Raw genomic sequence first — 25,866 nt, forward strand, 5'->3', positions numbered from 1 at the left:
CGTTGTCCATCTCCTCCTGTTATCTCAAAGCACGATGCATTTCACAGCTTACTCTGCATCCGCCAAATTCTAATGATGTACAGTGTAGGCTCAGCAACACGAGCCTCCGCATTGTTCGTGTTCGTTGCAGCACTGATGCGTTTCACCATTTTTCTCATGAATGCATCAGCAATCTGTCTCTCGCTCACACTTTCTCTCTCCCTCTCTCTCTCTTGCGCACATACACACAAACCACACACAGTTTTCCCTCCAACCTGCTGCTATTCCCACGTTGACAGAGATGACAGTTGAAACCACTCCCTAACTGGTTGGCCGTCAAGCACCATTTTTCCCATGTCATTCAAATGTCTTCACCTGACTCTGTCTATGTCAACCCATCTCCTATCATTACCTCAGGGTCACAGCGGTTCCATTTCAATTCCAGGATGCTTGTGCAATTTTTCCCTAACGTAAAACACTCAATATACAACGACTGAGAGGAAAGGAAAAGGAGATGTTCTATTTACACAAATAGGTTTCCCTTTGAACTAAAAAAAAAAACAACTTGATTTAATCAAGTCATTAGACCTCGCATAGTGGAAGATATTGAATATTAGGGGCCACTGTTGGAAAAAAAAATGTTACAAATAAACCTTTGCAATGCAGTTATAATATTTTGAGACAAAAATAGAAAGTTATGTTTTGATAATGTCAAATTCTGAGTAATTATCTGTATTAAGAATCACAGCTGTCTCCCGCCCTTGCATGTGTGCCAGAGAGCAGCGGGTCTTTGACCCTTTTCTTCCACCATTTTCTTGTGTTTTGTTGGCTCTGTGCTTGTTGGCACAGCTTACTGGTGGAAATAAGTCCACGCTCTCTGCCCCCACACGCTGCTCTAAAACATACCAGTTAGGCATCTGCTCGTTGCTTTTATCTATTCAACTTCAACTTTTATTTGTCCTCGGAAGGTAATTAGCTTTTGCAGCAAGACATAAATAGCACGGTAAAAAAAAACAAATAGCCGACACAAGGGTCCCTCAAAAGGACAACATGGACAAGTCGGTACAATTCAACACAGCCGATACTGTCATCACAAAGAAATCTGAATGTTTTCAGAAACCAAGTCAACCCATTCAGCATCTCCTATACCTTATATACCTATATCTTATTTTCTAATTGTGTCCTGCTGTCAGTAAATTTTGTTCTTCTTCTGGCTATTATTCAAATGCTTCATCACCTTGCTATCACCTTTTTGTTAATTTCACGCTTTCCATAGGTAATATTTATATTACCACTTGAGAGAAGACACATATAATCGTGAGCTTTGCCTTTCTGAACATTAGTACACCCTGAACGTCGACAACACTATCAAGACTGCATTGGATTATGGAGGAATGGAAACATTTGGAGAAAAAAAAAAAAGACACTAAATAGATTGAACAAACTGCTTTGAATTAAAAAAGCAAAAGGAGGGAAAAGGCTAGTAAAAGAAAGTTAGATTGATAAATAAGAGATGACAGGAAGGAAGAGAAGAGAGGGAGAATACTGTAACAGGGCCAATCACGCCCCAGTGGCTCTACTAATCATGCAAACAAGGTCACCAGAGCCAAACTGGCAGGCTATGTACTCACATGCATCTGAGGCTTTGCTCGCTCTTTCTTTCCCTTTTGCAGCATTTTTCCCCTGTTTTGGTCACTCAGTTGATCAGTCTGACACACAGCCAGCTGCCCACACGCAGGCTAACTGCAATACAGTAATTAGTTATGTATATACAGTAAGTTATAGACATCACACTATTCAACTAACATTTGATCTGTAGATCCTGCTTCGCTAGGAACCGTAGAGAGAGAGAGAGAGAGAGAGCTATATATGTGTATATATACACACATATATACATATATAGATATCCATATCTATAGATAGATATTGTTCGGGACTAACAGGAAGTTAATCTATATATATATTATATATATAGATAACAGTGAAATATGTCAAAGATTATACACATATATATATATATATATATATATATATATTATATAAAATATATATATATTATATAAAATATATATATATATAATATATATATATATATAATATATAATATATATATATATATATATAATATATATAAAATATATATGTGTATAATCTTTGACATATTTCACTGTTACCTGACGTTTAATAGGCAAATCATCAATCAAAAGACAAATTGGCAAATTAATCCGTGATGGAAAGAAAAAACAGCTGGCTGCAGCCTTGAACACCTCTTGTGTTTTGGGTGCAATACACACACCCTTTTCATATCTTTAGATCTTTTTTTATTACTGGTAAAGTAGTCATGTGGGCAAAAATGATTATTTCCTGAGGTAGATTTTGTGTCTTAATTTATTACGGTTTAACAGCAGCCTTTATTCCAATCAGAGGGAGTAACTCCAAACTGGATTTGCATATTGTTCATTACACACAGCACAAATGCATGTTTTACTTGCAACAGCAGATGACAAATGACAGATAACACCTGCAGTTTCATTTTCTCAAGCGTGTTTGTAATCCTCAAAATCTCTCTCTCTTTCTCTCTCTTACTCACACAGACACACACACACACACATGCACAGTAATGTCTCTCTTGGCAGAAAATCCCATGTTTCCCTGCTACTCTTAATTGGCAGCATTGTGAAGGGAAGACGACGTTGCAGTTTTCAAATGTTTGTGGACATTTTTGTGTCGAGAATACAAGAGAAAATAAAAAGAGACCCAGGAGGCCCAGACACCACGTAAAGTCATCACCTCCCTTTTCTGTCTGAGTTCTATCCACACATTCAGAGTATATTTGCCTGTTGGTATTTAATAAGCCGAGGCACAGATCAGACACAAAGCCTTAATGGAAAGGCTTTCACAAAAGGTGATGAATTAAGTCATTCTGCCATGTCCTCTGCATCCTTTGAGCCAGGGGTTGAAAAAAGAATCCCTTTTACCTTTTCAGTCAGTCGTTTTCGTCATTAGTTCTCTGCTAGGTTTGCTTCATCTTTAATATTTCACCCCCCCATCACGACGTTGCAACAGAGTGATAAGAACTGTTTTTGTTTTTTTCCCCGGAAATATCCTCATGAGGTCTTCATGAGGAGATCAAGAGCCAACACTCAGGCAAGTGTAGAATCACGGCTGTAATTTACTGGCTATTCAACGTGTTGTCACCTGTGAAGCCCCCGACGAGAAAACCATTCTCTTTTTTTAAAACATGAACTTAATTGTCTCCGCAACCGCAATGTATATTAACTTAATTTAAAGTGCTACACTAATGTAACCCTTGAGAGAATATACATATGGGTTAAAAAATGTAATGTAACTGTTCAATTTAAGCACTTGCGTAACTCCATGAACTTGCTGCAGCGACTGTAATGTTTCACTAAACTTGTGATAAGTACCCCTTAGCAAAGTCAGATTTCACTAACAAACACATCCACGTAACCATAAGGCTTGAGGAAATCTAACAAAGCCATACATATCCTTGTAAACCCCCTATTAGTACCTGGAAAGTCATAAAACAGCCGCAGCTTCTCCTTTTTTTTCACCAGCGGACTATTTTGAAGGCAGAGGTTTCCCTGAAGGGCGGATGTTTCGGCTCATAGAGCACCAGCAGAAGCTCCTGAAGATTTAAAGCCGTAGCACGCAAAAATCCAATAATGTTTTCCCATAGAACAAGTAACTTTTCTATTTTTGAACCGAATGCCACTTTTTTTTTTCTAAATCACCTTCCCAATATGTCAACGCTTTGTTTTGCAGGGATTCTATTTCTTTAGGTCCTGACCTTTCCATAAAGGTGTGTTATTAGTATGTGGGATGTTGTTAAGGCCCTTACCCATGGAGTTGGAAAAACATGGGGACCACTCGAGGACAGATTGTTGGCAAATCTTGCTCATAATCATGCTAGATGTTATAAAAAAATAATAGTAATAAAAATATACATTTAAAAAAAACAAAAAATCTCAAAAGAATTATATGAACAAACACGTAACATGTATTAGAACTCATTTGGGGTTCATACGACCACTTGAACATGGGGAACAAGAGGTATGTACCCGTACATGGAGTGTGGAGCAGTTGTTTTAAGATCAGTTGAAAATCCGGGATACGATACTATTGTTTTAAAAAGTGCGGTTGTGTGTCTAACTGGTGTTTGTGGAAGGGTGCCCATGGCGCCTCCACTAACGGTTACTGTCGCACCGATGTCACAGTGACGGCACTGATGTACTGGTCGCCACACGTTTGTGGTTTCTCAAGGAGGATTACATTCAACTTGGGTGCTGACATGGTCAACACTGATGACAAACTACATAAATGTGAAGAATCATCCATCACACACAAACACACACTCACAGACTAATATTGTCCTAATGCCCCAGAGGCTCAAGCTTTGTATGTGTTTATGGCCTTAAGTGCTGTTGACAGGTGAAAATAAATCCCACTCTGCTTTTCACCTTCCCTGCTTCTTTCTGGCTGTGCACCATCTCCTTCCCCTTTTCTCCTCCAGTCATCTGTTTCCGTCATTCATAAAACCCTGCTTCCCCTTTCTGCTTGTTCATTTTATCCTCATTGTGTCGCCTTGCTCTCTCCTTTTAAGCCCAACAATGTCATGGTTTCTCTTTGTTCCTCTTTAACACCCACGCCACTACAACTGGTAGGAGATGGCGATAAACCCAATTCAATTAGCCAGTTAGAGTTGCAACTTAAGTAACAGCAATCGGCAGTCCCTAGGTAAAACTTTCTTGTTCTTAAAACATTGTCATCGGTCGTGAGGCCGCAATCAAAATCCCAACTGTCGCGACATTGAGATTCATCAATTTTGATTTAAAACAATCGATTTGACAACCGGTTCCCTACTAACATCCACAGTCAAGCCGACAGATGAAAAAGACCTTGATGTTCTGCTCCTCGTTTGGCATACAAAGGCCAAACCGATGATGTCAAAGCCCCTGCCACAAAGGTGCTTTGTCCGTTTGCCACTGAAACACCTTCTGCCTGACAGAAAGTGGCTGAGGAGACAGGAGGAGTCGTAACAAGGGAGAGGTTGTCAGGATTTGTCACAGTCCTCCTGTTTGAAATGCCACCATTATTTTGAAATGGCAGCCACAGAGGAGGAGACATTAGCACCATCCATGTCTGAGTATATGTCCGTCTGTGTCTTCGGGCCATTTTGCTTATACTGCATGTGTACAGCTGTTTTCCAACAGGCCATCTAATCAGGTTATAATGAGATCCAGGTAGCCGGGTATCACAGACACAGCTACAGCTGTGTACGAGGTACTATGTGTCTTGTTCCTGCTGCCACAGCAAACCCGCACAATCAATGTGTAGAGTAGAAAATAAGTGCGTGAGCGTGTGCACAAATTAACGTATCATGACATTCTTATGTAGGCCCACGTGTGTGATCAAGTGGCATTTGCCAAGCAAGTCCAGGAGGTTGGTGTTGGCGATGGAAGAGAAATGAGGCTTCCTAAGCTCTGTCTCCTTTTTTTCCCTTTGGCTTTGTGCTCACCTTTCTCTGTATCCTCTGTGTATCACGCACAGCAGCGGCTGTGTACATGCTGAGTGGAAAACATGAGCTCTACAAAGATCATCTCTCTCTTCCCTCTCCTCCACCAACCTATGGCTGTGAACCATTAGTAGTCACTAGCCGACACAACATAGCAGCCGCTTCCAGTGGGTGTCTGCGTTGATTGCACTGGTTGTGTTCCTATACCTGTTTGTCAGGCAGCGTCTTTGTGGAGATTTCCTCTCGGTTCCATTCAGAAACAACCATTTATGGCTAATCCTTTAATTAGAGACAGCGGGAGAAAGAGAGAGATGTCATTTGTAAAGCATCCAACACCGTATTTATTCAAGACATGGTCTGTATTGGAAAACAGGATCAGGGCTTGAATCATTTCATAATCTTCTCCTGTCATTTCTTTTGTGACTCAAGTCATTGATGCACGATGAAGTTTGGAAATTAGCAGTAAGCCTGCATCCGCATTGGCAGTGACCCACCAGCTATATCAAATATGATCCATATATTGTCTTTATTCAATAACATGTTTTTCCACAGTGTAATCTGTGTAAAGCACGAACCATTCAGTGTACATTGTTTGTGGTCTATAAATGTTTGTCTCTATATGCACGCTGGTCGTGTGCATACAAACTAAACCAGTGGCAAGCCAATGCTAATCTTTACTCTTATAGACAGATGAACGCTGAGATTGCACATTTATTTTTATTTATTTGATCTGTAATGAATGATCTTATGGATTATTTTTGTATGAGTTCCCCTTAATTTGTTTCCCTTAATTAGAACATTCTGTACAATGGACAATGGTTTACCACAAAATTAAACATAATTAAAAGTGTTAACAAGTAACTGCACTTTCTACTATGCACATCTCTGCAGCGCCAGCTTTTCTCACTTTTTAAAGATGGTGTCCTTTGAAAAACATGGTCCAGCCCCGTCCACCCCAGAGCAAATCTTGACTGCTTGTTGGCAAAAAAAAAGTGTGCCTCAGAAAATAAAAGCTTTCGTATCAAACACTTTGCCATTCTGGAGAATCCAGCATTATTATCATTAGTGTGAGAACCTGTACGAGCCAAACTAAAACAGTTGCTAATGTTTTTTAATCATCATCCATCTGTCGCAGCTGAACAGGATTATTGTTCCAGACCGGTGTTTAATGTGTGTGTCTGCTGTACACCAGGATAACACCATAGATTCTTACCGGACGTGTAAGCTGGTTCTTCTCCTGTTATCTTCCTTCTGGGTTTAGAGATGTCTGATTATGTCCAGACCCGAGCAATTCCAATAACAATGTAAGCTCGGCCTCCTCGCCAAGTGGTTTGGCAGATATGAAATCAGTGCAAACAAAATCGGATTTGTGCATGGCCAGAGACCAAAGCCTATAGCAACAGTGAAGTGACGACTGTAATTGCAGCCATGGACGTATTACAAGCCATGTTTCAGGCCAAGTTGTGCCTCTACTGTTTTCTGACTCTTGCCATCACAGTACCTCATGTGCTCTCTCTCTCTCTCTCTCTCTTTCTCTCTGCTCCTGTGCCTTCTCTACATTACTGTAACTTCGGTTGTATTCCACATCTTCTGTTTACTGCATTTGCATTTGTGGGCGGGAGAGTTGTTCGCAAAAATCTTGCTGTCAGCAGATTAGTTTTCTGGAAAACACATTATGATTAGTGGTGTCTGCTGGTGTCGGACAATGGATTGACAATGGTTTTAAATTAACCTGGAAGTGAAAAGAGACTCTTCAGAAGAAAGTCTGTGTATTGTTTATATTGATGGTGTAAACGCTGGATGGAAACGGCAAGATTCGATTAAACTTCTTTAATTGAACAAGAATGTTTTTCACTCACTTTAAGTGTGTTTATTTGTGAGGTTTGCGGGGGAGCTTCTTTTAAAGGAAACAGGATATGGAAATGCATTTGCAAAATAATTAATTTATCTTTGTCTTTGGACATCATGAAACATGGCCAAAGACCAGCTGACAGGAAAGAACAATTACAACTTCAAAAGTTTAACAATTGAAACCAATTTCCAAAACACCTTCATTTCTCTGTCATGGAGCCAATGCGACTTGTTTCCAGTTCACAACTCCCTACCGCTACTATTTTATCTAGTAGATAACAGCCATGTGTAAAGCTTAGCCTGCTCCGGAAACTCCTCACAAAACCACGCTTGCTGCAAACGAGTTGGTCGAAATGTGCCAAACTTGCATTCTTTTGTGCGACAAAACAAAAAGTTTGCTTAAAATTTCACAAATTTAATTGAATGGAAACTACTGACTGCTGTCTCATCTCGTTTGCATGATCAGAAATGGCCGTGTTCTGATGGAGGAATTTTCTTTAATTGAATGAACATGTTGTCTACCCTACAATTAAAGAGTCAGATCATTTCTGTAACGGTAGGTGAAGCTATTGATAACCTGGATCTCGGTACAAACAAAAGTGCCTTTTGTTTATTTTAAAAAACATTTCGGATCAATCACATTTGCACGAGTTGGATTTTTTTTCTTTCTAACAAGCACCTGTTCCTTGTTAGAACTCCTGGAATATTAGCTCTCTTTGTCTAAAAAAGCAGACGCGCAACTAGTTGAATCCCTCTGTGGTTTTGTATAATTGCTTCTGCAGGGCTCTGTTGTTCCATTTTACAATGTGACATGTTGTTTGTTTCAGGCTGTGCTTGCGTTTCATTAATGCATACCTTTGCTTCATGCCCCTTTCCCGTGCTCTCATATAGATGTTGCACTAGTCATAATTTGCGTGTGCTTTTACTTATGCAAAAACCCATTTCTCGGGATCAAAAATTGGTTGGTGTATAAAGGTTGAGTATTAAGGAGTTTCTTAGTGGTGGTAGTGATGTTTGGATATGATATGTATTTATATATCTTTTGGGTGAACATCTAAGTGCACTTCCTGGCTAGAGTAATACAGCTAAGAGTAAAAGCGTCATTTAACTAACTTTCCAAAGCAGTCAGAACACACACACACACACACACACACACACACACACACACACACACACGTTGCTGCACATCCGTGCGCTCTTCTCCTCCTTGAAAAAAAAAACAACGATATTTCCTGTTTGATCAATGATAGCAACGGCACCAAAGCCTCTCTGATTGTTCTCAGACAGAGGGCGTTACATGCTGTCATGGTGCATTGTCTTGTCCTCTGAAGTTATTTACTTGTTTGTTTCCTCCCTCGATTTCTTCTTTGTTCCTGTGTTTGTCTTGCGCATGTTTGCTGATTGGTGTTGTGATAATTACAAGTAGGATTGTGCTGCAGGCGCTCCTGTATGCTGTGATGTCTCCCACTGAGCCATTGTTCTTTTCATTGGCTGATTAAAGAAAACAAACACCATTTTGTATATCTGATTGTGCTGAGCACACAGCACAACTGTGCAAGTTTAAAATACAGGGGTGTCTCTTGTCGCAATATATTCAATTCACATCGAGACAAAGAGGGAAGTATTTCATAAAAGGCAAGGGTTTGATTCATACAGGAATTCATACAAATACATACAGAGCTATTTCTATATTGAAGCAGAGCCACACTTTGATGTCTTTTGCAGGTTAAGGAATTCTGTCTCCGACAGGGTTGATGCTTCATGTAATGTTACCTGGGTAGTTCCTGAGTAGTCACAGTTCAATCAGGTTTTACAACATAATCATACATATTTAACTTTTATCTGCTGTTTTGGCCAAAAATCCCCAACAAAAAAAATGGCATGTGGGACATCAGAGTGCAAAGTTGTTTTTTTTCCTCCTCCGTCACTTAAGAGCAAGCGGTGGTTAACACATGATCTGAACTTTCACTGAGCTGACAAGACTGGCAGCTACAAGAAAGGGAAACACAAAGTAAAAGACATTATTAGCTGCTTTTTTATTAAAGAATGCCTGTCATAGCAGGCTTTACTGATACAGAAATGTCCACATTGATTCCCTTCCAGCTTTGCCTTGATTTAAGCGGTTTGAATCGATGCAGCTGTATCTTAGACATTAAGCCCAGCACATCGATTCCAGTTGGTGAATCGTGACACCCCCTGTGTGTGTGTGTGTGTGTGTGTGTGTGTGTGTTCACTTTGATTTTGCTCAAGGTTCTGTATCTATAAGAGAGTTGTGAATGTGGATTTCAAGTAAATTACCCCCACACCTTCTGTTCCACATCTGCTCCATGTGTTTCTGTAGGTCAAGGCTAACACGAGCACTGAACTAGCAAAACAATTTACTTCTGTGTACGTAAAGTGCTTTGTCAGCGGGACGTTCTGTGGTTCTCTGATTGTTGATGCAGCCGTGGATGGATAGGTGCACATTTAACTCCCATGTCTCTCTTTCTCTTAGTCAAAGCTTTCAATGTGCGGTGGCCCTTTTAGCGGTGATCCTCCACCGGCCATTTACAATATTAACCCATTCCATTGTCCGCACGGCCATTGGCTCTCTGGGCGAGATGTAGAACATCTGAAGGGAGCATGGATTGATATGGGTCCCTTGGGGGCTCTCACAAGGAATGAGATGGATGACACACTTACAGCAAAGCACTGCACTCTCCCTCAGGCCAGATCTGTTTAGGATGCGCTTGTGCTAAACCATCAATACATAAACATACATGTACGGTGCCAGTGACTCGACTTTGCACCCTCACACTCACACACTGAGGTCACCGCTACAGGTCCCGCTCAGCAGGAAAGTCCTCCCCTGGGTGTTTGCTAACAGCTGGCCACAAAATGAAGCATCACTATTAATGCGTTTCCTCATCTGGACTGAGACGGCACACATCTCGGTTTCGCTCCGTGTTGATTAAAATCAATAAGGTCCAATCTCATCAACACCGCTGTCCTGGCCTACTGTTGTTTGTCCCTGCAGAGGTCTCATGGTGTGTGAGGAACTACAGTTTTATTTTGGGAAGATTCGTACCTTTTCCCAGGTGATTGAGTTCATGTGCCCCCCTGAACCGTGAAGTGTACAACCTCCTATTCAACCGTGTGATTTATCTGCTGCATTGATTCGAGGTTCATTGAATTGAACAAGGCTGGCAGGCCACCGGTTCTAAATGCATAGGATTATGAAATAGGCTTTCATTTGGGCACACAAGCTGTGCTGAATGGCTATGTCCATTTACATGTATTGGGAGGTGTAATTGTGTCATTGCATGTACTTCAGAGAGTTGCATAGCCCATTGGTGCATGTATTTTTAATTGCCAAGCCTGTATGAGAGGAAGAGGCCCCTGGACAGAGTCTGAGCTGAACTCGGACTGCTCCGTCAGATAATTTGTTTCTTCTCTGACTCTCTCTCTCTCTCTCTCTCTCTCTCTCTCTCTCTCTCTCTCTCTCTCTCTCTCTCTCTCTCTCTCTCTCTCTCTCTCTGTTTTTTGTTTCTCTCTGAGTGTTTCTCGCTGACCTTCACTGGGAAAAAGCTATGATTCTAATTGCATTGATAGCAATACTACCCCCAAAGCACTGTGGTGGGGCCATGTGAATTTTGCTTTCTTTTCACTGATGACTCAGAGTAGAGCGGCTGGGAAGGAGGAGAAGGTGATGCTGGCAGTCCCTTTGCTAGGTTGTGTGCCATCGAAGCCTGTCAGCCATACAGTAGGTTGTGGAAAAACACGGAACACTTGTCATGTGACGGAGAACTTTGTGATGGGTGGTTCAGATGCCTCGATGTGGACTCAAGGCTTGCTGCTGTCTGTTCCAGTTTGTGAAGCCAGAAATCCAAATGTGTGCCCCATTGAACCAGTTCCCTCGTGTTCCACCGCAAATGGCCCAGTCAAGTCTGTGGAAGCGTTTACTTTGAAGCAGCTGCATTCACAACATGGAAAAGCCCGCTAATCTCTGCATGCGCATGCTCTCTATTCTCTTCTGCTCTTTGTACGAGCACAGTGGGAACGTGCCATCACACTGTCCACTTGCTGTCTCTTCTCTCCATTGATGTATTTTGCCTGCAGCAGGGCTATGTGTTTGTTTATTTGTCGTAAAAAATCAGGCTGTTGGTCGAAAACACTTCTCCACAGCCCGCCTTAGTTTTTGAGTCATTCTGTAGACCCCTTCAATGTAAAAGTTTACAAGCTTTATGTCCATGGTATTTAGTAATGTATGTAATGACACCGTCACCCTGATTACACAATTTTGGCCGATGTGTTGCCTGTCTCTTAAATTTAATTCTAGTATGTGTTGATTTGATCTAATTTTTTTCCTGCCAACTGGTGGGTGGTATGCCCACAGGCGTGTGTGTGTGTGTGTGTGTGTGTGTGTGTGTGTTTGTGTGTGTGTGTGTGTGTGTGTGCACACGCGCATTCGCGATGTTTATTCATCAACAAATACATGTGAAATCAAGTCTATGCGTGTAATTAGCATATTGTAAATTTCAGTCGGTGGATCAAATGTAAAGGCCCTTGTTGTGTTGTCTGTATCAGGCTGGAGTCCTTATTAATGCTGCCATGTTTGTTTGTTAGTCCTCATGCAGAACTGCTTACCTTTCTTTGTCTATCAAATACATCATTATTATTGAATATTTCTTAAACATGGGTAAATAGTGACTGAAGAACACTACTCTGGTTCAGAGAATGCTCATTACGTACACATCAGCTATCGCTCTGACAGTAGATAAGACACTCGAGGCAACGGGCTACATTATTGGGGTTGCATAGCCAGCAGCTATCCGGGTCAAGACTTTTTCCATCTCTGCTCTTTGTTCACATTCTGGTTAGCAATTTGAAATAAGAGACTGGATTTGGGATTTTAGAGACACCGTTTAGCAGGCTTGTAGCCAATTTACGAGCTAATTTCAAACCCATAAAAAGATCAATCTTGGTCAGATTATACCCGGTAGGTTCTGATATTGCCTTTTTGGGCCAATACATTTAAACTTTTTTGCTCCGCACCCAAACTGTTTACCTGCACCAAAATATTTTCCTGTAGCCAACAGATTCTACACATAAATGCAACATAAGTTTATTGAAATTAGTTATTGAGTATCAGTAATTCTGCTTTGTCTTCACGAGATTTTAGATGAATTCTTTTGTAAGAGTGACACACTAGCCCACTGTAAGTGGGTGCTCTTATGGCACATTCCAGAGTTTATTTTCCCAAGTTTAACCTCTTTCTCTTCGTCAGTATCTGGACAAAATAAGTCTTTTTTTAGGTCTTGGCAAAGTTAAAAAATATTAATTGATTAATTACATGATTTTTCTGCGAATTCCTGCGATTAATTACATTACGCGCCAAATTTAATAATTTTGTAAAAATAGTTTATTGCACGCTTTAATTTAAAAGAACATTATCAGAACATTATTACAGGCACTGTGGAGCAACCGCAAGTTAACAACAGTATATGAATCAGTTTTCTTTTTTTTCTGAACAGGTACCACAAGAAAGATTTGTATTTTATCAGGAAGCAATATAAACAGTGTGTTCAGTGGTAAGAGTCCCTGTTGGGGACAAGCCACTCCGTTTGTCCATGTTCAGTATGTTGCTTACCTTAAAGATGTATGTTAAAGACCAGCAATTGATTCACTCCATACAAAGGCAATAAGTGCTTTTCATATTTTCCAGTTCAGTTCAGTTTTTCTTCCTCTGTGAGAAAAGTCCAGTCTGTGTTGGCTAGAACAACTGCACTAAAGTCTGGTTGAATGAGGTGGAGATGTGAAGGACAGCTGACATGTTCCAAAGCGAGAGGATCTGGATCTGGATTTTTTTTTTTTAACTTCTTTTGGAGACTGCAGCGCGAGGCTCCTGTGATACTGATTGCCTGTAAGCGCTTTGTGAGACGGAGCAGCTCGCGGCAGCACCCGCTGCTCGTTGAGAACAGAAACTGCATAACATTACGTGCTTTCAAGTCAGCAAGTTGGCAACACTGCCGGTCGGTGAGGCTGCGTGCACACTTACGCACGTAGATAAAGCGTATGAATTGCCTTAAAGTAAAAGTAGTGCTGATGTATATTGCATTTATGACGTGCAAATACACGTCGCCGTTATTAGTTTGCTCCGTTAACGCAATTTTAATGCGTTAACATGCCCAGCCATAGTCTTTTTGTGAATTGCTTCAAAATATGATGAACATCTAAACTCCACCAATCTGTCAAGCAATTTCCTAAATGTCAGTTTTACAGTTTTATCTCAAATATAGTTAAAAAGCCTTAGATATGCTTTGTCAAATATATTGTTTGTTCCATTTAAATATCTGAGATGACCTGGCTGACACGTCCTAGCTGTTCGGAGACTATTGTAATACTGTTGTAATACATCAGAGAGGACTCATCATCTAACAAGGCTAAGCGCATGATGAACTGTACATCAGTTAACACAATTCATTCTGTGCCTTAACTTTGGTTTAGTTTGACCAAGTTTAAACAGTGGCTCGGGCGTTGATGTTTTCTCTTCACTTAACGCACTCTGATGCAAAATAATGTCTGGATACGTCATTGCTTCACGCTTAATTATGCCATGGGCATAGTAAGGGCGCACACACATTTGCTCAGTGGTAAAGCAAAGTTGTCCTTCAATCAGAGGGTCGGCGATTCAATCCCACGCTCCGCTCATCCAAGTTGACGTATCCTTAGAAAAGACTCTAAACTCAAATTGCTGTGCTCGTGGTGTCTGAATGAGTAGATGGGCAGATGGCATCTCGCGTGGTTCCTGCCATCAGTGTATGAATGCGTGAATGATGACATATAGTGGGGAAGCTTAAAGTGAAAAAAGTAGTCCATCTTGTTTCGACCGTTTCTCACATTTTGACCAGTCAATGTAGATTATCTTTTTTTTTTTAATTGGAGTGCAGATTGCTTTGATCCAAATGTCAGAAGCCGGCTGCATTGCCGTCTGTCTCCACTAATTCTGCCATATCAGATCAATATCTTGTGTTTTTTTTTGTGCTCACTTTATGAAACAAGAAAAACAGGTTATTTGTGCTGTAGGAAGGAAATGGAGAACTATCTTTTCTACCTGGTGGTCTGTGTGATTCCCTGAGAAGAGATGAGTTTGATGGACAGCTCAGGGGTGAAAGTTACTTTACCAATAAAGGGAAGAAATTGTGAGTTGCAGACAGTGAGGGAGGAAAGGGAGGCGAATGAGATAGGAAGAAGTTTGCAGTTGTTTGAAAGGGAGAAAGCAAAACCTGTGTTAATGGAGACAGGCTGGTTACCAGATGGGTTTTGTCAGAGCGAGAAGGGAACAGAGAGAGGGAAATGGTTAAGAGATGGAGGCTGATGTGGCTGTCAGTAATGCAATATGGCAGATGCGATTTTATTTTTAGGACACAAGGCCCCAGAACGATAGGTTTTATAGGGTTTTGAGTGGGTTGATCTTTTTAAATATTCAACTTCAATGAAATATGGAGCATGACTCCGGGCTGTTTGGAATTCATAAGTCTGTTTGGCAGTACTGGCCCTGCATATTGAGAGCTGTCAGAGTCGGCCTGAGTGTTAAACACAAGCCCTCGGCTGGCAGCGAAAACAATGGCAAAAAAGAAACACCTCCGAGAGACTACAAAAGAGACAAAGAATGGAAGTCTTCCATTGGAGTTTGAAATATGAAATCACCTTTTGATGTCAGTACAGTGGTGGGTGATATACTGTGTTTAAAGTGTTGAACATTGCCTAAATGCACCGTTGTTGCTAAACAGTCACTCGTATAAAGATCATTAATGAAATTCCACCTTTTAATAATGATACCAAGTGAAGCTTTTCATTTAATCATCATTTACTTTGAGAAAAATAAACATTCTATACACATTTTTAACAAAAGAAGCAAAACCTCTTAAGTGTTGTCTGGACACAAGTAGCAGTAAAAGAACTTTGCCTATAAAAAATAAATAAATAAATAAAATTGAAACTATTTTATATTTAATTTAGCATCCAGTCAAGGAAACGAGATTAAGAATCCACCCAGACATTCAATGCCTGCTTTCCGCACTTGAATTTTTCTATACTTTGACACATGAAATTATGTATTGCATACATTTAATGTTCTGTTCATACCTCCTACCTGGACGTTAGCAAGTGAAAACCAGAAAAAGAAAACCGGCAGCATTGTAAAAACAAGACGTTTTTATGTGGAATTTTAACTATGTTTTGTTCCAAAATTGGTCACATCTCTTCTTTGTTATCAAAGGAACTTATCCGAAAACTCCTGGGGGGGCTGAACATGTGTTATGGATACAGATGACTTATGCAATCTCTCCACACTCCACTGCAGTCTGTTTGTGTACAGCAGTATAGGAGTATATCCGTTGTACTCATCCATCATATGAACCTCTCTTCAGTCCGCCAGTTCATTAATCCATGTTACAGGCTGATTGGAAGCTAACCGAGAAATGTGTGCTTCTCTGTGTTTGTCTGTCTGCGGACGCATTTGCGAGTGCGTGGCAGCTTCGTGTCTGGAGGCGTGTGAAGGATCAATATTTTACTCTCCCAGTGTGACAGGTGTACACTGCTGGAGAGAGCGCCTGATAGAAACCCTTAGTTAGTGTGAAGCCACCGAGGGGAAATACATATGCATTAGACCACGGCTGCTGGGGTTATTTACCAGCAGTAACCACACAAACAACAACAGGTAGCAGAGCCTGAAACCAAGACATGTTTAATTCATGCCGCTGGCAGCAGAGTACACCGGCTATACACCTGTATCAGTGAAATAGCCAATGCTTATTAGAAAAAGGGTGTGTAGCGTGTAGTGGTGTGTGTCTGTCAGGATTTGTGTGTGTGTGTGTGTGTGTGTGTGTGTGTGTGTGTGTGTGTGTGTGTATGAGCGTGTGTGACAGAGGCAAAGAGACAGAGACCCCAGGAAGTGATGCTGTACCTGTAGGAGGAAACATTCTCAGTCCATTACCCTCCATGTAGGTATAATTAGAGTAAAGCAGGACTAAGAGCCCGGGCTGCTACAACCATCTGCCAGGTGTATTTTCTCTTTGTAATACAAGTGGACAGATTTGTTTATATTGTAAAAGATCATGCATCTTTTTTGCTTCTTTTACCCCATTTATTACAGATTGCATATTTGTATAATCGCTGACCATGGCCTGGTACAGCAGGTTCATTAATACATGAGTGCACTTTAACAACTTGCACAGCTGTAAAACTTGCTAGAGATGGGTAATTTACAACTCTAAACATGGTGTTTTTTTCCTCCTCTTTCAGAGTTATGTTAACATGTGGCAGTGCAGTTGAAAGTGGGGAAAGTATTTATTTCTGGAAGATGTTATTTTTAAGCTGTTGAAATTTAGTATTTATATTCCTCAAAAAGCAGAGTGCAGTCACGTCATTATCTCTGCTTTATGCGTGCGTGGTAAACATGTAGTTGTCGTTACACTATAATGATAATGCTAGTTTGCTGTGACATTGAATGTGTTTGTGTGTGTGTGTGTGTGTGTGTGTGTGTGTGTGTGTGTGTGTGTGTGTGTTTTGTGTTCACGGAACCTTCAGCTATGCACTATTTGTGTCCACAGTGTATAAAGTTCATTGAAGATGGCTGTCTGTCAAGCAAAAGTCGCCTCCTGAAAGGCCCCGAGAATGAATTTGACAACTGTGTTTTTGACGTTGATGTCTCAGAAAAACATTGCATCGCTAGCATTTGACGGTGGAGTGTATGAGAGTCTGTGGTCCATAAAAACGGAAGCTTGGCATTGTTTATTTTAATTATCTTTTCAATAGAGCATCCTCTGGTCTGTGTGTGTGTATATATGTATGTGTGTGTGTGTGTGTGCGTGGCAGTTGAACCAAGCTCACTTTTGAGGCATTGTTGGAAGCACCAAGGCGTGTTAACGCGATGTCATGCTTGGCTGCTCCCACAGTGGCTGGGGTTCACACTGAGGGGCAGAAGACTTGAGGGACATCCAGCTCAGCCCTTTCATATCCTGCATGTTGCCCTTTTTTGGTTTTAAGCAGTAAACCACCCCCCAACACCCCTGCTCACTTTGTCATGTACACTTGATTCTAATGTGACTCAATCATGTCTGTATAAGCATGGCGGCCGATATGTGTTGACATGTCTTTGAGTGTGTCCCTGGTGTGCACACAACGTGTGCCATGTCCAGTCAAATAATGTTTATGATCGCCATGGATTTGTTTGTAGGTGAGTCATGGAGGTTGACCTATAAATGTCAAGAAACTGCCCCCACTCTCTCTTCCAGGCGCCCATGCACTGTGTTCATAGATTATCTCCAAGGATGTGGTGTCACCATTATATTGGTTGTCATTTTTACACTTGAAATAACAGACTGTACTTTTTCCTCCCTACATTATAAAACAAATAGAAGTATCTCCTCTTGTGTAAGCTGTACTCCAAAAACACACGAGCGGCATGACATTTACCAAAGTGGTGATTGTGAAGGAGCCAACGGTGTTCTCTTTTTAAACTGATCATCACTGTCACTAAATGGAAATACGCACTTCTTTCAGGCTTCATTAGATGAAGGACATGCCCCTAGGGCTGCAGATGATGATTATTTTCATTATCAATTAATCCGCCAATTATTATTATTAATATAGTAATCATTCTAAGAGCCCATTGTGTTAACATCAAAGTGTATATGTATTTCCAATAGTCCAAAATCCAAATTTGTTCAATTCAGAAGAATCACAAAACAAGAAAATTGTGTTTTGGCTTTTATAGTTCATGAATTATCGATAGTAAAAGCAAATGTTGCTTAATTTTTTGTTGATGCACTGATCTTAACCAAAAAAACAAACAAAGTAAATACCATGTGGAGCCAGATATTGTTGCGGTAAAATAAGGACTAAAAGACAATCCAACCCGTCGTGAATACACACTGTCACACAGGCGCCTAAAAGGCTTCCAAATGATGTGGCTTTTCCGCTAACACCATGATCCATTCTTCTGTATTTACAAAGATATTTGGGGTTGTTAAATATGGGAGAAAGAAGGGGGGCGAGAGGGGAGGGCGGGTCTCAAATCACAGCTAAACAAAGCAAGAGCACTTTGATATGCATAAGAGCCGGCCAGGCTTCACTTACCTATAACAGTGCTAGTTTCCACATTACCCACAGGGATCGTTGTCGGGGCTCTTTCAACAATCCATTCCCACACCTCCTTTATTTTCTCTTCCTCTGTCTATACTCTACTTCTCTACTACTCTACCATACTCTATTTCTGTCTAGTCCAAATCACAATCATTGTCCTGAGGCTTTTTATTCTGCCCATCTTGTCATCATTCTCCCTCCTCCTCCTCATCATCATCATCCCCCCCATTTCTCCCACTGTTGCCCCTCTTCCAATCTCCTTTCATTGCTTGTTGCCGCTCATCCTTTTTGTTAATCCCACGTGCTGTTTTTCCAGACGACAGAGAACCCTAGGCAGACCGCTCCACACACACACACACACACACACACACACACACACACACACACACACACTTCACTATGACTAACAAGGCAGGGGCGAACCTTAAATGGCTGGCGTTCGAGCAAGGTAATGATCTTTAATTACAGCCAGCCTGATGCACACAGCCCAGCTAACAAGCTGTCTTCTAGCTTTTACCTTTTTGAAAGGCTCACTGGGGAACATTGGAGCGTCAACACATTACTGACACCATACTTGTTCAACTCCTAAATGTTGCTGTCCTCTGCACGTCTCCTCTCTTTACGTACAAGCGCATTCAGTATTAGTAGTTCTCGGCACAGTATATACACATGATGAGGTTGTTTTTCACCTGGGGGGATGTACAGCCGTCTATTAGAGGAGAGGAAGTTGTGAGTTGCAGCCCTGAATGGAAAAAAAATAGACTGCAGGCCAGACTTTTAAGACGATGATGCTTGGCACCAATAGCTGCATGTTCTGGATTTGCTCACTCTGTTTTATTTTATTTTTTATTGAATTGGACAAAAACAATCGCAATTTGAAGATGCCAAGTATAGCCTTGGAGACATGTGCAAGTAATTATTAAATACATTGTATTACAGTTTTGCACAACTATTTTTATTTATTTCTTTCTTCACAAATTTGACCTGATCCATGATGTTCCACTTCTGGATGCAAAAAAAACAACTAATGGGGAAAATTGTCCTCATGCAGGACACTGCCAAGCCAGCTCGCTGTTTGTGATTTCATAGTGTGTGTGTGTGTGTGTGTGTGAGAGTGTGTCTAACTTCAACTTGTTGTGTCAATCATTCCACAGAGTGGAACAAAGGCATATTGCTCTCTGTATTTCTCAGTCTGCATGACTACTCTCTTCTTAAAGTGATCAAATACTGCAAACTTCATAAGAACGGAGAGACGGGAAGAGAGTGTGAGATGAGAGGAAAGGCTCATCTGCATCTGTATTAGCTGTGGCAAATACAAGTGGATCAAATGATCTGACAAGAAGAAAGTGTGAATTCCTCTCTGCAGCTATTTGCAGATAGAAAAACACTTTTTGTAAAAGACAATGTAAATGTAGAAGACAGGGCCTTTTACATTGCTCCAAAATGCCACCCAATCAGACATTTAATAAACCGCCACGGTTCCATCTTGAAATTCCCGATGTTATTCTCAAACCATTCAGAGCGGCGATGAGTCTGCTTTGTTTAAGATCCTATTTGTCTGGCGTTGCAACAGAACCCGTGTCAGTAGCTGGTTGAAACAGACTGAGGGCTGTGGGACTTACAGTTTAAAGACGCATTTTACAGCAGAGCTGCGCGAGCAAGCACAGACGCAACAAACTCAGCCTGCCAGCGCTCTTATCAATGTTTTTCAAGTGTTTGTCTTTTCCATTCTGCCTTCCAGCAGAAGTTAAGGAAGGCAGCGGACTGTGGACTGTGATAGACTGCAGTTTAGCAACGCGTTCATGTTTTACAGACATCCAGAAAATACCAATCTCCAGGCTTTATATATATATATATATATATATATATATATATATATATATATATATGTATGTATGTATGTGTGTGTGTGTGTGTGTGTGTGTGTGTGTGTGTGTGTGTGTGTGTGTGTGTGTGTGTGTGTGTGTGTGTGTGTGTTTGTTAACTGTTTCTCTCCAATCGCTCACTAGCTCTTCATTGTCATCTAAATGATGGCAGGTGGTTTAGTTTTAGTCGTAAGGAGAGAACAAGACGAGCGAGCACTGCTGCAGTCTCTTCTTGACTTTCTGTCTCACTGCTGAGGCTGCCCGCATAAGCTTGTTTGCCTCCCAACTTCTCCCAACTTCAAGAGAGGAGAGGAGGAGAAGGAGGAGGAGGAGGAGAGAGATGAGTAAAAGCTCATCTGCATCATTTGAAGCAGCAAATATAAATGGAGCAAAGGGTTTTACAAACCTCTCGTTCTCCTCTAATATTAGACGGGGAAGGTTTTCCAATAGACGTGGCGAGGTGTGAAGATCAACCGCTACGTTTTTGGGAAAATCAATCCAAGAGTGCAAGATGTTACTACATCAATGCGCAGACAGAAAATTAAAAAATCGATCAGCTTCTATCGGGGGTGATAGTGGAAAATGGTGACAAAAGCAACACAGCATTTGCTTTTACAGTGGCTTCACCAGCTTCCTGTAGAAGAGAAGGGCACACAGCATGAACAATCAAGTGCTGTTGGAAACACGGCTGCAGGAGCAGTCACCCCAAGGCAAGCTAACAACAAAGGTTGCAGCGCCAACTAACCCCACCCGCCCCGAACTCCTCCTGGTTGAAGGCAATACCGGAAGCAATGAGCTATGTTATTTACAAGGACATGCACACATTTGGTGGCGTTAAAGTGCTCGGTTTTAAATGGATGAATATGACCCTGAAATGGAGGTAAACAATATTCAGATGTCAACGTTTAAGTGAAAAATGCGTCCCTTTGGGGGACCGTCCAAAATGTTGTCCTTTTTGTCGCTGCTTATTGTTAACGGAGAACCAATGTCAGACATCAAGGTTTGTTTACAGGTCTTTGCTGCTGTTTTTTTTTTTTTTTTTAAAGTGTCTGTGCGGAATCAGATAAATTGCCTGTAGTGATGTCACCTGAGTCAGAGACTGTCGCAGCGGGGGACAAGTTTGAAAAGGAAAATAATCTGGGGGTGTGGACATTAGCCACTATCAGCAGAACACGTCCTACTCTCCGACCAGACAGCATGCACTCAAGTGGAATTGTGGGTAATGGAGGCCCCAACATTTGACAATGAAAATGAACAATGAGACATTTTCTCTGCTGCAATCATTTTGATCTTTTTTTTTACTTCCATCGTGAATTTCACAATATTGCACGATTGCAATGCTACATAGGTGTAGTATTCTTTTAACTACTGATAATGTGGCAACTTATATAATTTCTCGGAGGGGTTGTACTTGCAGGTGTTCTAAAATAAGTTAATGCAGTCTTGAATCAAACAATTTCATTCATACACAATTGAAAGACCAGGTTGAAGCAGAATTGAAATGCACTAAGTGTGACGATTGTTGTATGGGATTGTGTCTAACTGACTCAGAAGGATAAAAGCACAACCCCACCGCCACAGCATGTGTTGTGTTCAATAAATGCCGATGGTTTTGTCTTTGAATTCCACTTGACTCGTTCTCTTGACCAGCGTCCGCCGTTGGTTAACGCAGTACAACATGTGAGAAGATCTGTGTTTCACATCTACCAGACGTGTTTTACAGCTCAGACGAAGGCGTACTTTTGGAAGCTAGCGAGGCTTCAAAGGAAGGGCCAGCGAGGTGTCACAGGCGGGCCAAGTGAGCAGAAACTGAACCTCCCGGCTCTTTGATCATGTTCCCCACTGAAGGGAACCAGGGGTCTGTCAGGAAAAGAACTGTACTTTCGGACAGAAATAAATGCGAAAATACAAGATTCTGGTGTTTGGATTTTGACACAAACTGATGTCTGATAATACCCGCTGGCATGTTCTCCGTCTTTCTCTCCAGTTAAAAATATCAACAGAAGTGTAAACAAGATGTTAACATGTAAATTGCTAATATCCCAATTTGATCATGTTCTCAACACCAGGACCTAAAAGTGTGTCAATTGAGAAGGAAATGTGTGCTTGTGAGATATTGGACTAATCGAGCACAAAGACACACACACACACACACACATACACGATGGGGGGGGGGGGATAGATGACAGGCTTTAAGAGGGAGGAGAGAGGAACTGGATTTGATGGGGAGTGTGGAGCACAGGATCCACAGTGGGGAATAATTGTCATCTCTTAAAGATTGAGACTGGAACAACAGGAAGAGAGACCAAAAGGGGTGAGATAATGAGAGGAGACCTCTTTTTCAGCTGTGGTAACTGTTCACAGCAACAACAAAAAAGGCAACACACTCTACTCATTTCATCCTTTTATAATCCCCCACTGCCTCTTGTTTGCTCTTGTGTGTGTGCGTGTGCTTGTGTGCGTGCCTTGGTTTTCTTTGCTTTATTTTGCAGTCGGTTCCTTCTTGTCTGCTCTTTTTCCTCCCTTTATCCTTATTTATTTGTCAGAGGTTGTGTTCAGGGACGTTCCTTGTCATTCGTCAGTGCAGCCCATAAAACACACTGTCATGACTGACTGGCCACGCTCCAAACTCATTACCGATTGGCTGACAGAGCGGGTCGCTCTGTTCTGCTCTGTTGTGTTTGACTCCTGTTTGCCAGACATTTCAGGCGCAGGAAATTTTAAATGCGGTGGTGTCTTTCCCCGCGTCACTCCTCTAAACCGCACGCTCAAGGTCACATGAATATGGATTTACCCTCTCCTTCCAGCACACATACTGATGATGAAGTCTACGATCTACTCAGAGGGATTATAATTCAGAACGTAGGTCTGATCTGGCCGTCACTGCTCCACTGACTGTCTGGGGGTGCGCTTAAAGTCTGAAACCAGAGGAGAAGGGGAGGGAGGGAGGAAAGGGTGGGTGAGAGAAATAAGAAAGATGAAGAGGACTCCTGCAGAAGCAGGGAGCTGAGATGAGGAACGGAGGAAGGAGAATGGATGATAATGGGGAAATCAGTGGAGGTGGGAGGGTGTCATGTAAGAGAAAAGGGAAAGAGACTGGAAAAGGGCGACGCGCAAAGTTATTGAGTTTCTGTTACGGCTGATCAGCCATATCCATTTCATCATACTGAGCTTGCTGCTGGCCACAGTCTGCCGCAGGAAGCGTTTGTATGCACAGTATTCACTTCCAGGCCGTTTGTTTGTGTGTGTATTCATTCTGACTAACAGTGAGCCCATGCCGATACGTCTACCTTTTCTTTGTTGTGCATATGTTTGAGTGCTGATTCATTATTTCCTCATGCTTGACAGTATGAATTTAATATGCACCTGTATGTATGTATAACCCTAACCCTATACGTATATGTACGTATACGTACGTACGTATGTCATGTATACATACATACGTACGGTACATGACAATTATAATACAATTTTTTTCATTTGCTGCAGAACGACTACCATTGCATTTTGCATTCCGTTGCTTGTTTGACCTTTTTTTTTAATTTGGTCTGTAATCTCATTACCCCGTTGCTTTACTTAATTAAAGGACTCCCTTCTCCTCCCTCATGCTCACAGTTGTGCTCACTGCTTTTGTCTCTGTGTGTTTTCCCCTCACAGAAAACCACAAGGCACCTTTGCAAAGGTCTCGCTCTCGGCAGAATATAAATTTAGGTTCTGCGGTGGTGAAAGCTCCCCCTGCCAAGGAGGCTCACAACGAGTCCGAGGGCCATCCATCTGCCTCCCGAACCAAGGCTGCTGCGTGTTCGGAGTCCGGCCGCAAGTATAAGAACACCCCGGGTCTCAGCCACTGGCTGGACAGAGAGCGAGTGGTGGAGAGGGAGACGGCGAGGCCGCTGGAGAAAGAGAAGGAGGTGGAAGCAGAGCCTCCGGCCTTCCGGCCGCCCCCCGCCGGTGTTGCGGTCAGCGAGCGCAGCACCAACGGAGAGTCCGATCTGGAGGCTCTGCTGGCCAAACTCAGGGCCTTGTGAGGTTTCGTCTGCACGTTACCTCTGAAAGGACACGCGGCGCCCGCACGCGTTAACGCACTCTGAATGTGTCCAAAAAGAGTCCGCCTCCACGGTTTGGTAAACACGCAGAAAATGTAGTTTGGAAGACAAAGTTTGGAAAGACTTGAGGCCTGTGAAGGTCTTAACGCTAAATAACCAAACTAGTATCAAGATCTTTAAATTAGCTTATTAGAAAATAATTTGTATGAATTGGAGAACATTCCAATAGGAAGAGGAGAGCTGGCCCACGTAACGTCCTCAGAGGTGTCTTAAATAAATAGATAATATATTGACAGAAGATGTGATTGAATGGTTCCACTTAGGCATGTTAGTGTCAAACATCCCAGTTTAAAAGAGAACACGCAGCACCTGATCCTGTAAAGTGCACTGCCAAAAAACATTCAAATCCCTTATATATTCTGAAGAATTGGAATATATCAGTTTTTCTCACAAAGTACAAGATGCAATGTAGTTAAGCACGTTCTTTGTAATCCAGAAGTATGATATTTTATATGAAAATTAAATCACATTTCTTTTCACATTGTCATTTCCTCTTCTGGATCATTTATTTTACAACTTTATCATATTATCTTGTCCTCCCTGCATTTTAGTTTTAAAATTACACATCAGTTATCTTCATATACATGTGACAATGAAATGAGCCTCAGCTTACATCTGCATTTATTACTTTCTGTATTGAATTATTGTCTGTTTTTCGTTCTTTTCCTTCCTTGAGTCTTTTCAATTCCTGTAAAGGAGTGTCTTTTATATTCAAAGCATTAATCTAATTGTTTGTATTCAAGAAGAAACTAATTGTTATCTGCATATAACTACAAATATGTCTCTACAAAGGACCGATACGTACCAGATATAACAAAACATTATACTAGCAGGTTATGAAAGCAATTAGATCCCATTGACAAGTTATTTTGGTTGTACTCGACTGCTTTGTTTCTGTGTCACTGGCATTTGCACACAGTGAGAACAAGTCTGCACAACGACAACGCTATCAGAGTGTTATTGTTCACGAAAGTTCATCCAGCCTCGAGCGAACCACAGTTGATGCTGCCTTCTGTCTCCTATCACCCACGATTACTTGTATTCTAAGCACATGTGTTGTATTTGCTCACTTTTATAGAAACATTCACAATAAAATAAAACAAAAATTAAAAGTCTTGTCTTTTTAATCGCTAACAAAAGTTTCAAACGTATGAGCGTTATTGTAGGTTGTATTATAGGTTTGTGTGTTTGTTCTCAGTGCTCATGGTCATTATACTTTAACATTCACCACGTTCTTAAACAGACATGTGCATCACATCTTAACTGTCCGGAATATATTTGCATTGATCAAGGCTAGGTTAGTAATTAAAAATAGGACTTCAATATTCAGCCTTCGGTTGTATCTGCTTGTAAATACTTAGGGAATTAGTTTGCGGCACTTACCAGATGAAAAGGGCTGAAG

At 41.4% G+C, this 25,866-nt stretch overlaps 1 protein-coding gene across 4 annotated transcripts in view; it reads left to right on the plus strand.

The window, feature by feature from the left end:
• Positions 1-25,576, plus strand: part of LOC137787243 (protein diaphanous homolog 3-like) — a 155,362-nt gene extending 129,786 nt beyond the window's left edge. For all 4 annotated transcript variants that reach the window (XM_068579607.1, XM_068579599.1, XM_068579581.1 and 1 more), the window contains one exon: positions 24,016-25,576. In XM_068579607.1, the coding sequence (XP_068435708.1) occupies positions 24,016-24,386 (371 nt within the window). In that variant the 3' untranslated portion in view covers positions 24,387-25,576. The remainder of the gene's footprint in view (positions 1-24,015) is intronic.
• The last annotated feature ends 290 nt before the right edge of the window (positions 25,577-25,866 follow it).

Source organism: Clinocottus analis, unplaced genomic scaffold (assembly GCF_023055335.1).
Source record: "Clinocottus analis isolate CAN_PGR_092001 unplaced genomic scaffold, fCliAna1.0.p SCAF_1, whole genome shotgun sequence".
Taxonomy (NCBI): domain Eukaryota; kingdom Metazoa; phylum Chordata; class Actinopteri; order Perciformes; family Cottidae; genus Clinocottus; species Clinocottus analis.